General features: G+C 53.4%; 1 protein-coding gene across 2 annotated transcripts in view; it reads right to left on the bottom strand.

Annotated features, from left to right (window-relative positions):
• Window positions 1–450: 450 nt before the first annotated feature.
• The window catches only part of STARD3 (StAR-related lipid transfer (START) domain containing 3), a 20,832-nt gene continuing 6,310 nt past the window's right edge, over window positions 451–14,972 (bottom strand). Inside the window, exons 2-15 of one of the 2 annotated variants that reach the window (XM_006832554.1) lie at window positions 7,442–7,699; window positions 6,018–6,095; window positions 5,500–5,577; window positions 5,331–5,384; window positions 4,808–4,925; window positions 4,368–4,466; window positions 4,087–4,142; window positions 3,718–3,810; window positions 3,019–3,081; window positions 2,835–2,930; window positions 2,480–2,559; window positions 2,278–2,382; window positions 1,093–1,186; window positions 451–656 (exon numbers count right to left, since the gene is read on the bottom strand). In XM_006832554.1, coding sequence (XP_006832617.1) covers window positions 552–656; window positions 1,093–1,186; window positions 2,278–2,382; window positions 2,480–2,559; window positions 2,835–2,930; window positions 3,019–3,081; window positions 3,718–3,810; window positions 4,087–4,142; window positions 4,368–4,466; window positions 4,808–4,925; window positions 5,331–5,384; window positions 5,500–5,577; window positions 6,018–6,095; window positions 7,442–7,663 — 1,341 coding nt within the window. In that variant the 5' untranslated portion in view covers window positions 7,664–7,699 and the 3' untranslated portion in view covers window positions 451–551. The remainder of the gene's footprint in view (window positions 657–1,092; window positions 1,187–2,277; window positions 2,383–2,479; window positions 2,560–2,834; window positions 2,931–3,018; window positions 3,082–3,717; window positions 3,811–4,086; window positions 4,143–4,367; window positions 4,467–4,807; window positions 4,926–5,330; window positions 5,385–5,499; window positions 5,578–6,017; window positions 6,096–7,441; window positions 7,700–14,972) is intronic. The other variant, XM_006832555.1, reaches the window with a different exon arrangement.

Here is a 14,972-nt window from a genome sequence, read left to right as displayed (position 1 = left end):
CAAGAGCTGCTGCTTTTTGAATTCAGGTTTTTAATTGGCTCAAATTACAAAAATCCTCAAGGAAGCCCTGGAGGAGGAGAGACTGGGAGAAGCAGAGATTCACTGCCAGTTCACTGACCCCTGCCAACCACTGTTACTTCCCCACAGTGCCTGTGGAAAAGGGTTCCAGACCCTTTAAATAATTCTAAAAAACGGTGATGGCAAGGGAGCCTATGCTGTCCTGGCCCTCCCCCAGACCCTGGCAAGGTAGGGGGACAGCAGATGTCCTCCCCCAGGAAACTGGGTGGCCATGTAAACATCAGCTGGACAGATCCCAAGTCCCTCGGCCAGCAGAGTCTAAATGCTCAGGCCCAGGCCCTGTTCACAGCAGGGACTCCCAGGCACAGTGTCACTTAGGTGGGGGGTGATTTGGGGCCAAGGTCCTTGCATGGGAGGGGCCTTCCTTCTCCCACTGCAGGAGGCCAGGGCCTTTGTGAGCACTGGGAAGCCTGACCGGCCTCCTCTCTGGCTTTGGCAGGACCCTGGCCCGCAGGGTGAGGAAGAAGGCATGGTTATGTCCGGACTCCCAGCTCTGTGATGCGCTGCCGTAGGTGAAAGGCAAATTCAAACATGGTGGCTGCAAGGCTTTGGTGGATGAGGTATCGGGGCAGACGGCCCTAGGGAAGGCAGGAAGAAGTTACACCATGGCATGCACTCAGGAGGGCCTCTCTCAACACCTGGCATCAGCAGGGGGTGCGAAGCGGCAGGTCTGAACTCCAGGCTACACCACCCGCCCTCCCGAGCAGGAAGAACATGCTGTGCCTGAGTGTTGGCCCTGATCCCACACACAGACCCAGGCACAGCTAGGCTGGCAGCCAGCCGCCCTCCCTAGGCCTTGGAAGTATGAGGTAAGAAAAGGGAGGCACAAAGGCTGAAGACCACCAGGGCCCAATCCAAATCTGAGTGAGAACGGTGGCTGAGAGCAGGGGACATCCTGGGTGGGGCAGGGAACCCCCAATGTCATAAAGTGACCAAGTTGCTAGTAGATTTCCCTCCTCCATCCCACCAAGCCTGCCTACAGCCCCCCCAGCACCCCTGCCCTACCCTCCCCACCTTGAGATCAGTATTGAGGATCCAAATGAAGGTGCACACTCGGGGATTACTGGCTGACTTGAGTACGATGAAGCCCCCAGGCCCGTTCTCACCCCTGAGGAGAAGGACATTACTTGGGGAGGAGGAGCTTGGAGCTGGGCCCTTCCACCCCCATCTGGACCCAACTTGAAAGGGGTAGGAGCGGAAAGGGAGTGGCTGGGTCAGGAACTCAAAACAGGTGCACCCTCACTTCACTACCACGTGAAGCTCAATTCCTCCTAAACAGCTGCCTATGTTTGCATACCTCAACGCACCTTACCAGCCCTCATCCACCCTGGCCAGGGACTCTTAAACTCTGATTGGCATGCTTTAACTCTGCCCAATTCAGGTAGTGCAGTGCCAGCCGGTTCCAGGAGGGGGAGCCTTTACAGCAGGCAGCCAGGACTTGGGCCCAGGGCCTGGGCAGTATCTTTCCAATTCCCAGGCCATTGAATTCTCTGTTGGCTCCACTGGCTCCACTGGCTCCACTGGCTCCACTGAGCACTCCTCAGCCCACTCTATAGATAAGGAAGCTGACATCCAGAGAGGAAAGGAGCCTGTCTCCTGTCACTCAGCAAGTCTACAGCAGTGTCAAAACCAAAGCTCCATTTTCAGATTCAAAGAGCAGTGTTCTCTGCTGGAACACGAGGAAGGGAGTGGGAAGGAAGAGACCTATACAGCACGAGAGCCTAAAATTAGACAACAGGAAGGACTGGGAGGATACCCAGGAATAGGCCGCAGGAAAACTGTAACTCCCCTTCTTTGGGGGGACTTTGGAGCACTGCAGGGGTCCCAGTCAAGGCCATAGGGACAAGGTGAGAAGCATGAAAGGGGCCCTATGTCTCCTGAGTCAGGAAGATGAAGCTCCAGAACTGCTCAGGTTGACCAGCCCAGCACAACCCAAGGCTTGCAGTCCTCTCCCATGGACAGTCACTAACCCTGATCTAGCCTGGCCCACAGCCCACTGCCCACTTCCCCCAGCCTTCCAGGCTTGGCTCCAGTCCCTAGCAGACAGAACAGAGAGATTAGTGAGATTAGGAGTCAGGAGGGACAAATCCCAGCAGGACAGGGCACAAAAACATGGACACAGAGGGGGAACATGCCCATCTGGACACACTGTACCCTGCTCTGTCCTCGCTGCGCTTGAGGAGGGGCATTTAGACTTACCTGACGTATTTGTGGGTTGGGGGCTTGGCGCAGTGGATGGTGGCAATGCCAGATGACAGGTATCGGTCTCTGCGTCGCTCGATGCGCCGAGCGTTTACAAAATCCCTGGGGGAGGGAGAGTTGGATTGTGGGGGTCAAGCCCAAGCCCAAGGGGGTGGAACCTGGAGAGGTCTGACTAACTGGAGATGTGGCAGGCGCTTACCTGGGGGAGACCACACCACCCGCAGCCCCTGCAGACACATCATAGGAGATGAGGGTGTTGTCGTCTACTCGTTGCAGGATCTGTGGGTCAGAGGGATGACAGGTGAGGCCCAGTTCAGTGTAGGAAGATGTCACGGTCCCAGCATGTCAGGGTACCCCCGGCCAGCTTCCCTTCCCTAAGAGCTGACCGCTCCCATTTATGAGCCGTGGGCCAGCTGCTCGATGGGCACTCCCTATTCCCATTCTCCCCAGAAGGCACTATTCCCACCATCCCCATTTTACAGATGAGGAAGCTGAGGCCCTGAGAGGCTCAGTGACAAGACTCAGGTCCCCTCAGGGTAAGTGGCTGTGCTCACCTGGCAGGCAGTCACCGTCTTGTTCCATAGCACCATCCTCTCAGGCTGTAGGATCACCTCCTGGTACACCAGCTCAGCAGGGCAGGGCAGGAAGGCCTGGGGCAAGGTGGTGCCAGATGTCCCACTCGGCCACCCCAGCCCTGCAGAGGCCCCTCTGAGCAGGACGTTCGCTTCCCTCACTCACCTTCAAGATGAACGTCTTGCCGTGAAAAGGAACCTCAATGGTGTACACAGTGTCCCCATACTCCTGTGGCAGGGACACAGGGTGACAGGGAAGTGGGGGGAGGGCATGCGGAGTTGGCTGATAGTGCTTCAGGGCAGGGTGACAGGCAGGGCAGAGGCTTTTCAGAGCCCAAGGTGGAAAACTCCAGGGCCTGGAGATATCTGAGCAGCCATCGAAAAGCTGTGGGTCTGACTAATGCCCAGCAGAGGAGAAACAGGCTTTTGATAACAAGTCAGAAGAGCAAAGCCTGGCTGCAGCTGGGACGTGAGGAGCTGCCGTCGCCAGGCTGACAAGGATGCCAGAGGAACGGACCGGGAATGGGCTGGCTGGAGAGCGGGGTCAGGATGTTTTCCAAGCTCTCTGCCATCTTTTTAGATAATGTTGTTTTGATCATGAAACCAAACACTGGTCACAGAGCAGAAGCCTGGCTTGCCCTTCAAAGCTTGGGGCCCAGGGAGCCAAGCAGCAGGAGGGTGAGGATCCCAAGGAGAGATCATCCAGCCCAGCCCAGCCCAGCCCAGCTCCCTGCAGAGTGACTGACCCTTTTCCTGGGGCAGGAATTTGGCCCAACCTGTGGAAACCCTGGGCTCCTTTCTCAGGCATTAGAAAGGCAAACTCCCAACACACACGGGAGGGCCAGGTGGGAGTAAGAGTCCTTACATTAATTTTCTCAAACTTCCAGTTCTCCTCCTGGGCCAAGATCTGGTCCACCACTGCCATGGCCTCCTTTCCCTGGCGTATGTACTCCCGCTCCTGGCCAGAGGTAGAGGGCAGGAAGGGCTCTCAGCCTTGTTTGTGTCCTGCTTTTTCTCTGCAGCCTCCACACCCCACCAGAGGAGCCTGACCCCTTGGGTGCTGGATCTAGGCTGGCCTCCCTAGGCCCTGGGGGGCTCCCAGTATCCCAGGCACAAGGCAGACAAGTGGGCCTGAAGGATGATGGGGGTGTGGAGGTTTAGCCTTTGCTGGGAAGCCCCTACCCAGCTCAGCAGAGCCCAGGACTGGCCCTTCTCTGGAGGGTTAGCCAAGTACCTGGGCAGAGAAGCTGTTCTTCGCAGTAGCTTCTTCATCTGATTCATTGTCAGACCCTGTGGGAAAACAAGTTATGACAATGGGAAGGGGTGGGGAAGAGTGGAGAGGCAGAGGGGTTCGGGTACATGAGTGCAAGAATGTGGGGGGATAAAAGTGTGTGGGAGAGGGTTGCTGGCTTTCCCCAGGGAGCCTGGGAAAAGTAATAGAAAGAACAGACCCAGCCTACCCGCTCCTCAAAAAGCCCCTCCCTGAAAGCAGTTCCCCCACCCACCAGCCCTCACCTGCAAAGGATTCTGGAGGTGAATAGAACTGGCCCTGGGACAGAGCACCCGAGAAGAGAAGGGGTCCATGGGCGACAGCAGACTGAGCAGCAAGATACCCTAGGAAGCAGAGATGGGCTACGATTGTCCCCAACCATGGACAGTCATGCCTTAGCAGTTAGGACAGCCCTACCCAGGCTCACCCTTAGCTTCTTGCAGGCTGCTCAAAGTTGACAAGATGGCTCCAAGCCAACTCTCATGCCTGAAATGTCCCTCCTTCCCTTTCTCTCTGTATTTGGGCTGGAATGTCTCTGTCTCTCTGTCTCTCTGTCTCTCTCTGTCTCTCTGTCTCTCTCTCTCTGTCTCTCTGTTTCTCTCTCTCTCTGTCTCTCTGTCTCTCTCTGTCTCTCTGTCTCTCTCTCTCTCTCCCCCCCCCCCAGCCCCCCCCCCCCAGCACTCACATCTCTCCTCCTCAGCCTCCTGGGGTAGAACTTTGAAGTCAAGGAACCAGGTCTCCAACCAGGCCAGGACAAAGGAGACAATGGAGAGCAGGTAGCCGAACGCCCCTTTGCTGAGCAGCTGTGGAAGGAAGGGGCTCAACTCCCTAGCAGGGAGTCACCCCCAAACCCAGGGTCCCTTTCTGGGGCTACCAACTCTGGTTGGCCGAACTGGCATACACTCCACTCCTGGCACCAGCTGCTTGGGGACCCTCTGTGGTACATACCTCAGATTGATTAATTAATACAGCAGCAGGATAAACTGAGGCTACGCTAAAGGAAAAACTTTCTGATTCCTGGGCTGCAGGGGCCAAGTCAGGGAAACCAGTGAAGGTGATTCTTTGGAAATATCAGAGGGCAGGGATACTTCTTACCCCAACCCTGACAACAAGGGCAGACACTCAAAGGTGGGAAATGGTTCCTGCTAAGGAGAAACCCAGCCCGCGGGGAAGATGCCCAACAGACCTAGGGGTTCCAAGCCACTGACCTCAGAGAGGATGACTTTGACGATGAGGAATGCACTTGAGACCAGTGTAGTGACCTGCTCAAGGAGGAGAAAGGGAGGAAACAAGAGACTGGGAAGTGAGCCTTCTTCCATCCATCCCTTGAACCCATGCCACCAGGGCCCAAGGGCTGCTGGGAAAGTAGTATCTTACCGCGATAACCCACCAATGCCGGAGCCGCAGCACAGCATAGCCCAGGAGCAGCCCAGAGAAGCGGAAGAAGGCCAGGACCTGGCAGGAGGGGCACCAAGCATCACAGGCAGCCCAACCCCCACCTACTGCCAGGCACCAGCCCTCTGCACACCAATGTGCACATAGGGGAGGACTGAGGACGTCCCCCACTATGGGGGGCTTCACTGTGCACAGCATACCCTCTGACTCTCTCCCAGCCCACCTCCTCAAATGAACCCTTCCACTCCTATTGCCCCAGATCCTCTTCCCATGGCTGAGTCACAGATTTGGGGGAAACAATTTGGATGTGATCTTCATGGAAAAGGGGTCTTGTCTCCCCCGCCACCCACTTAGGGCTTTTTGAAGAATGGCGGCCTTCTGAGGGAGCAGGCCAAGTCTCCTGATCAGATGAGGATGTGTCATTGCAAAAGACAGCGAAGCAGCCATAGAGAGGCCTTTCCTTGTGGCTTTCCCACCCTGAAGGTCCCAAGGCCACTCACAAAGATGTCAAAGAAGGAGGATTTAAAGTTGTAGTGGATGATCTCCTGCTCCAGATTCTTCCGGATACCTGTGTTGGTCTGGGAGAGGGATGAAAGAAGAACTCTGCAGGCAGAACCAAGTCCCCTGGACTACCCTGTACCTCCTGAGACCAAGGATGAGTGGGGCAGAGAGGCAGGCAAGAGTGGGACCTAAAAAGACGCTCTCCTAGATAAGCCACCAGCCTCGGGGCATCGAGTCCCTGAAGGACCCAGAGAACTCAGCTTAAGGGCCCAGGAATAACTATTCCTGAGGGTCCAAACAGCCCTAAATGGCTGAGCTGGGGCCAAGTACCACCTCACACAGGAAGGAGAGGGCTAGGAAGGCCTGGGTGCGCTGGAGGGGAGGCAATGGGCCAAGCCCCCACAGTGTGTAGGCAGGCAGGCAGACAAGGTGGGTGACAGGGTGCTGGGAGCCTACCCTCACATAATCTCATCATCTTCCTCCCACCTCACCGTTGAGTGCTCCACCTTCCCAGACAACAATCAATCAGGGCTGATGGGGGCTGGGGTGGGAGTTGGTGTCAGACAGAGCCCCAGGTGGCAAATCAATTGATTAGATCTGTGCTTAATAGGCAATATCTATCAAGATGCTGGCAAGCATGTGGTGGCAATTGAGCATTACCCCTGCCTGCCTCAGCTACAAGGATCTGAACTAGCCCCTGCCCCAATGCCTCACTTCTATCACCAGGCTTGAGACCTGGAGAAAGATCACTAGTCACCCAGACTTGAGGGTAAGCCCACTCTGCAGAAGACAAACAGGAGGGAGGGAGCTCAGAGAGGCCGAGTCTCCTTGCTGAGGCCACACAGCCAAGCTCGGGCAGGATGCCCTGCTTTGTCCTTCTGGTGCTGGACTGTTCCCTGGCCAGGGGGCTGCAGATGCCATGCAGTGAGGCAGCTCCTACTCCAGGCCACAAGCAGAATCTGAGGGAGGGGCACTGGCTGAGTGTTCAAAATGGGGAAGAAGAGTGGAATTGGGAGCCACTGGGAATTGCAAAGGTTTATTGTTGGGCTCCCCACTGTGCCCTTTGCTTTTAGTACAGCGCCTGGGACACAGCAGGCGCTCAAAAAATGTGTTATGAATGAATGAATGGATTGGGACCAGAGAGCAATGTAGGGCAGGAGGAAAACAAAAGATTCCACCAGCTCTCCTCCGCTCCCAGGTGGCTCCACTAGAGGGCAGTATAAGACAGAGGTTAAAGGTTGGGTTCAACCCTGTCTCCTTCACATACTTGTTTAGGGACCTTGGCCAAGTACTCAACCCCTCTTGAGTCTCCTTTTCTTCATCCAGAATATGAGAAAAGCAGCTCATTCAGGTATCACCCCATGGAGAGGCTAGCCTCCCACGTGATGGCCCAGGGGACCCCTGCAACTCAGCCTGTGCTCACATTCAGCTCGATGATCCAGAGCAGGGAGATGAAGAGTAGGTCAAAGGTGACAAAGAGGCAGAAGGTTCGGCGGACATCTGAGATGGCCCGGCGTTTCTCCGGAGGTGGCGGGAGAAAGTGTGAGGAGAAACTCTGGCTGTGGGACAGTGAGGAGCCCAAGGAGGCCACAGCTGGCAGGCTGCGCTCCAGGTCTCCTGCCAGCTCCCTGGGCAGTTTGCTCATCCTCAAGGCAGGCCGCTCCAAGCCTCAGCGGCAGGGCTGGGGGTAAGGGAGAGTAGCTGGGTCAGGCCACCGCACTGCAGAGATGTGGAGGTCCCACGAACCTTCTATCATTTCACACACAGCTCCCAGGCCCCCACCCTGCCCCAAAGCCACCACACAGGGCACTCTACCCAAATTCCTCCACTCCCCAGGCTGGTGGGGCTGGCTCACAACACCCACCTCCAAAGCCCAGAGCTACATGGGCCATCCTTGGGGGGTGGGGCTGGGGGCTCCTCTGGGCACCTACCAGCTTCCCTGATGCCTGGAGCACAGCCCTGTGGTTTAGCTTCTGGGTCCTGTCAACAGCCTGCCCCCACCCCCAGGATAAGAGGGCCCCAAGCTCTGTCTGTCCTTTGTTTTCCCAGCACAAAGCCACATTCCCTTGCAGCAGCCAGCCCTCCCTCCCCACCCCCTAATCCATGGCAACTGGGAGGGACTTCCTAGAGCAGTGTCTGTGTGCTCAGCTGGGACAGGGGACTGGGGTGCAAGGATGGATAAGAGGACAGGCACCTTGGTCTCTTCCATCTCACTCCACCCCAGGCCCAACCTCCACCATCTCTCTTCCAGGCGGTGGACCACCATCTCCACGCTGCCTCCAACAATCAGTTCTTCCCACAGCAGCCAGAAAAAGCTGCTCCAACATACATCAGATCTGCTGTTTGCCCACTTACAACCCTTCAAAGGCCCCCACCATTCTTAGAGTAGTAAGCAAGCTCATCACACTATAAGCCTAGGTCTGGGAGCGGGAGCATGAGCCTACACCTATCTCTTCTTACATGGCAGGCCACCCACCACCAGCACTCTGACCTTCCAACAGGTCCCCAAACATGCCAGGCCTGTCCTGCCATGGGGCTGTGGGCTAGCTCTCCCCAGTGCCTGGGATGCTCAGTCCTTTGAAATGGCAGTTCAGAAACCCTCTCCTCAGAGCACCTCCCACCTAATGACCCCCTGACACACACATAACCAGCCACAGCATAATACAAGGGGACTTCAAAAAGTCTGTGGAAAACAGAACTTAAAGATAATGAATTTTTTTCAGGAACTGGTTGAAGCCCACTGCTTCATTAGTGATGAATATGAACAATTGTATCACTATCTGGAATGATCTTACTCCCCGTTGGCTCTTACTTTACCCTCTCTCTCACTGGACTGTAAGGTCCACAGGGGCAGAGGCTAGAGCTGACTTGGCAGTGCTGCCTTCCTGGGGCCTAGTACAAGGCCTGGCACAAGTTGTGGTTTTGTTGTTAGGTGCTGTTAAGTCAGTTCCAACTTACGATGAGCCTACGTACAACAGAACGAGGCACTGCCTGTCCTGGTGCTTAATAACTGACTGCCTGCTGTATCATGAATGATCCAGAGGGTCCCCTGGCCCTCAATTCCTTGTTACAAGGCAGAAAGGAAAAAGACAAACGCCAAAGACAGTAAGACCCGTCAGCACAGCATCCACAGCGAGCCCAGCACTTCAGTGCCTACAAAACACTATGTCCAGGGTCAAGCTTGACGGCCATATGGGGATGGTTCCTATTTTACAGATCAGACAGCCATGACTCAAGAGAGCTAAGTGAGCAGCTCCCTTCCTGTAAACCACAGGGCTCAGACATTCCTATGAATTCTAAGACAAATGGGGCCCTGGAGCACTCCTTCAGACCCTCAAGCCTGAGGTCTCTACTCCACCAGTTTGGGGAAAGGCTAGGTGGGGAAGAAAAAGGGGCGAGCAAAGAAATATCAGCTGAGAGCCAAAGGCAGCATGTGTGGGACGCCATACCACATCAGCACACCTGATGCTGGGATTCTAAAGCTCAGGCTCCATAGAGTTTCCCCAATTCTCCTCACACCCCAGCGCAAGGGGGCAGGCTCTGGGACTAGGAGAAGGTAAGTCCTAGATGTCTGTCCCTGATCCTAGCAAAATCTAACCCTCTCCTGAGTCCTCGCTGATTCCCTGTCCCCTCCACACCTTTTCTGAGTGGACTTCCTCCCTGGGCCCCTCACTCTACTAGGGCCAACACAACCCCCCATGTAGGGCCAGCTGGTTCTGAGAAAAACCAGTTTGTCCATTCCTCTGTCTCTGCAAACCCCAGTGAACAAAAGCAGACAGCTCTCAGCAAAGGCTGGAGCAAGACCACCCCAATACCACACAGCTTGGGTCCCCATGATAAGATTACCATCACCAGGAGGGTACTGAGGGGAAGCTGGGCCCAGCTCTACAAAGAGGAAGTCAGGAGAAGGCCTGTGACAGACATCCATCAGCCAGGCGTGGTACCAGATGTGTGCCTGGTGCTTCCCTCATCATGACAGGGACACAGCTTGGGGGTACGTGACATTTCCCGGAACTAATGGCCCTCCCTCTGTTCTCCTGCCAGACCTTCTCTTCTGTGCCTCCGTCTCTCTCCCTTTCTTTCCTGTCTTTTCTTTGTTGTCGATTTTCATCATGATCTCTTCAGATCTATCTTTGTTGTTAAGTACTGTCCAGTTAGTTCCAACTCATAGCAACCCTGTATCAAGTTTCCAAAAAGTGGTTGGTGGGTTTGAACTGCCAACCTTGTGGCTAGCATATCGGTGCTCACCTATAGTGTCATACCAGGACTCCTAAGATCTATCTATACTGTGAGTTGTGCAGCCTTTTCAGAGCTGTTCCTCCCCCATTCACATCAACTCCCTTCCCAGCCCCTCAAGGTTTTTATCTAATCTCTAGAGTTAGACCAAATTAACAGCAGCAACTCTAGAGATGAGGTAAGAACCTGGAGCGGGGGTAGGGAGGTGATGTGAATTGGGGAGGAACGGTTCAGAAAAGGAGGTTAAAATGGCTGCACAACTCTAAGAATGGCATTACTGTTACTGAATTCTACACACAGAAACTGCTGAGCTGATCTATGTTTGGCTGTGTATATTCTAAACAGCAGGAGCGTGGTGGCTCCATAAGATAAGCACTAGACCGCGATCCACAAGGTGGGTAGTTTGAACCACTTCTCAGAAGAGGAGGCATTTTGCTTCCTCCAAGATTTACAGCCTCAGAAGCCCTATACAGGGTTGCTCCAAATCAGAACCAATTCAATGGCACTTAACAAGTACATTCTGAACAACAACAAAAACAAGTAAGTGATAAATGACATTAATATGAACTGGAATAGAGAGTGTATGGGTGGGACCTTTCTTCAAACCTTAGGGTCACCTGTGGGCCAGCTCAGCGGGAAACAGTTTGAACGCCTCTCAGATGACATGAAGTAAGTAAAAGAGGGGAAACCAGCTTGGTCTGGCTTTCTGGCTAATTCTAGCTCCGAGCCCTGGAGGGGGTGCGGGAAGGGCAGAGGTCACCAGCTGCCAGCTACTGCGGCCCCTCCTCATAGCAGGCAGGAGTGTGGGGGGAGATACAGACCAGGCTGCCACCCAGCCCCCTGGGAGCAAAGCCCACTGCCTGCTGTCACTGGGCCCCTCCCAGTGCCTTCCAAGGTGTTGGGAGATGAACAGCGTATGTGGCGTGAAGGAGTCCGCCTAGGATGGCTGCAGACTTGACACTGGAAGTGTGTTTGAGGAAGTGAGCTGCTAAGGCTTTGGGAAAGTGAGAGGGAGGGAAGAAAGAGGTGGAGGTTTTATCCAGCAAGGAGGGAGCACAGAAAGAAGTGTGGGGTGAGCAAGTCAGGTCTCTGAGCAGGAGTCCTCCCTTGAAGCCTCAGCCCTCACACACCCACCTCAAACCTTCTCCTACTCAGCATGAGGAAACACTAGTTCTGGCCTCAACCGCAGCAGTAGCTTACAGGTGCAAGCCGAGGCTGGGACAGGATCTCATAAGGTCAGGATAGGATACCTTGGTTCCTTCTCTCTCTCTCTCCCATCTCTGCCCAGACCCAACCACCATCAGCTCTTGCCTGGAAGGTTGTGGTTCTTCCTGCAGCCTTCAACAACCACTTCTTCCCACAAGTGGGCAAGGTGACCAATTTCCTGGGCATCCCCAGGCATGGCAGCTGTTCCCCTCCGCCTCTTCCCTGAGCCCGGGCTTGCAGGGAGAGACTCAGGCTCCTCTGACTCTCCCTCTCTTGCTGTGAAGAATGATGTGTCCCACCCCCACCCTACCCTCCCCATAGCCTCAACTTCTGTCACACCAAACCAACTACAGGATGCTCCCAGGACACGGCACAACCACTCTCCTCTGTGCTTCCACTCACTCTAGAACCATCTGCTCTCTGAAGAACTCGATTCTTCCTTTACAGTCCAGTTCTAATGTTAGCTTCCTGGTAGAGACTTCCTTCACCCTCCAGGGCTCCCCTATGACCCCATCTCAGAACTTCTGAGTCAGTACTTCCCTATCACAGAGACCTAAGCTCTGAAGCTTCTCTCCTCAAGCCCCAATACCAAGGTCAAAGTGCTTGGCTCACAAGGGGCTCACGAGGCATATGTGGTAAGTTAGCATATGTCTGGCAAGTTATGGGCTGTGAATAACCAGTACCCACGCTGACATGGGGCAAAGGGTCTGGTTTCGGGATTGGATATCATACCTGGAGTCAAGAGCCCAAGGCCGCTCTTTATTATCCTGTGTGCCCTTGACCAGATCACTGACTCTCTCTGAGTCTCGGTCTATTCACCAATAAAATGGGGGTAGTGTAGTGCCCACTTCACAAAGCTGTTCAAAGGATCAGAATAACACATGCTAAGTGTTAAAATAGCTCTCAGTATCAAAAGAACTCAATGTAAACCACTCAAGTCCCTGAGGCTGGAGTCTTCCCATAGAAGCTATTACTGCTACTGCTCTCCTGGATACAGAGCTGCAGGCAGAGTCTTGGGCTAGACTAAGCGCATCCAGCGAGCAGTTTGCCCAAACTGAGGATCTCATCAGTACTAGATGAAGGGATGGGCACCGGGTGCAGGCTGGCACATCTCAGGTCCTCCTGTAATTCAGGCTTCAGTGGTCCATGCCATCAGCCTAGTAGTGGCTTACTGGCCCCTACTCCGCCCCACCCATCACAGGAGGTTTGGGAAGTTCTAGGTAGGTGTTTAGGGAGAGCCAGTCATGGCAGCAAAGACATGTAAGAGTTTAATCAAGGCCTTTCCTTCTGGGGAAATGTAAGAGGAAGAAGCCCAAACAGAAACTAAGTTCATTAGCAAGCCCACCCACTTCCTAGCCAGAGAAGTTCCGACTGTACAGTTTACTGGAAAACCCTTTAAAAAATGCAATCGCCAATGAAAATGGGAAAACAAACAAACAAAATGTAGCACAAAACTCAAATCTCTAAAAAAGGCCAGACTGGCTGGACCAACAGAGACTAGCGAGACAAACTCCTGAGACTTCCACCCTGGCACATTCGTTAAATGATGACTTGGAACCATACCCAGAGATCTTCTTTTACCTGGCATATAACATAAACAGTATCATCCTTGAATACTGTGTTCCCTTAAATAAGCAACTGTATGAGACCAACTGATCAACATCTACCCTGAAGCACAGAGGAGCAGCTAAGAGGAGAAGGGAATCCAGATGAAAGGATACAGAACCAACAGAATGAAAAGAATAACGTTGTGAAAAGGACACCCACTGTCAGGGAACAATTTGCAAAAAACTGGCTAAATGGAAACCTAATTGGCTGGGTGAACTTTTACCTAAAATACAATAAAATATTTTTGGACTCCTGGTGTAACACTGTAGAGTAAGCACTGGACTGTGAACCACAAGATCAGCAGTTCAAACCCACTAGCAACTCCTTGGAAACCCTATGCAGAGTCCACTTGAGGGCGCTTAACAACAATTGGCTGTGTAAACTTTTACCTAAAATACAATAAAAAATGTTAAAAAAAAAAAAAAAGCAATCTCCTCAGTGGGCCTTCCCTCCCTTCTCATGCCACACCCCATTAAATGTCAAGGCTCCCATGACCCTTGACCTACGCAGGGGCCAGTGAATCTGCTCCACACTCATTCACCCACGTTGTGTAAAACTTGGAGCTGATGAGGTCAAATCCCTAAGGTCAGTCTGTAAAGGACCCGTCAACTTCCGGGAGAGATTTCCATCCCATCAGCCCCCATAGGTATGCAAGAGCTCAAGTGAATGCAACACACATTGAGCACCTGCAGTAAGCTCGAGACCGCACCCATCCCTGGGGACACAGGGCCCTGTTCTGGCTCATCAGGGCTTCAAGGCTGGCAAGGAAGGCTGGCAGATAAATGATGTAGTGCCGCACTGTGTTCAGTGCTTTCTGGAAGGAATGTACAAAAGACCGGGCTGCCAGAGAAAGGGGCATCTGACTCCGGCTGGAGTGCTGCCTATGGTCAGGACAGACACAGGAAGGAGGGCCATCTGACCCAAGCCTGGAACAATCAGAATCTACCAGCTGAAGGCAAGCAAGCCAGGATAAACAAAGGCGGAGCCCAAAGCCAATCAAGCTGACCCTTCCCACAGGCACTAGGTCTCTAAGGCTGCATCCAGGGGACACTTCCTCAGAACCAGAACAGTCACCAGGGCAGTCACCAGGCTCAGCAGAGGTGACTGTTCTGTTCCCGCCTGCTCAGCGCCATCTTCCCTCACTCCCCATCCTACCACCACCTACAAGTGCTCTGTTCCAAGGGCCTAACTCTGCTCTCTGAGCCCACCAGCCTCCACTGGTAAACTCATCCTCTCGTCTGAAGGACTCTCACTCACTGGAAGCTGCCCCTGACCTTTTTCTCTTGAGTTCCCAGATATTTCTCTAGAATTTAATACTTGCCATGTAACATTTGGAGTCCTGGTGTGGCGCTGTGGGTTAATACGCCAGACTGCAAAGCCATTTGAACTGCAAGGTCGGCGGTTCAAGCTCACCAGCTGCTCCTTGGAAACCCTATACAGGGTCTCTATGGGTCGGAATCGACTCAATGGCACTTGACAACAACATGTAACATTTGGAATATCTAGCAGGCACAACCAGTTACTATGCTTGGCTGCTAACCGAAAAGCTGCTCTTTTCATCAAGGTCACAAAACAGTTTCAGAACCCAAGCTGACAGCTTCCCGAGTCTGTATTCCCAACCACTATGGCTCTTCCTGTGAAGGTCTCAGAATCACTACAAAGGCTTGCTCTGAGTTTGCACTGATTTGACGACAGTGGATTTGAGTTTTTTATACTCTTAGAAATGAGCCCTGGTGGCAAAGTGGGTTAAGCATTAGGGTACTGACTGTAAGGTTGGAGGCTTACAGATGAGTCTATCTGAGAAAAACGATGAACATAATAACCCACCAGATAAATAAGAAAAAAGAAGAGAACCACATGATCATATCGACTGATGCAGAAAAGGCATTTGACAAAATCCAACA

This window comes from Chrysochloris asiatica, unplaced genomic scaffold, assembly GCF_000296735.1.
Source record: "Chrysochloris asiatica unplaced genomic scaffold, ChrAsi1.0 scaffold00007, whole genome shotgun sequence".
Taxonomy (NCBI): Eukaryota; Metazoa; Chordata; class Mammalia; order Afrosoricida; family Chrysochloridae; genus Chrysochloris; species Chrysochloris asiatica.
The sequence above is the reverse complement of the archived record's forward strand: the minus strand, read 5'-3'. Positions and strand labels throughout refer to the sequence as shown.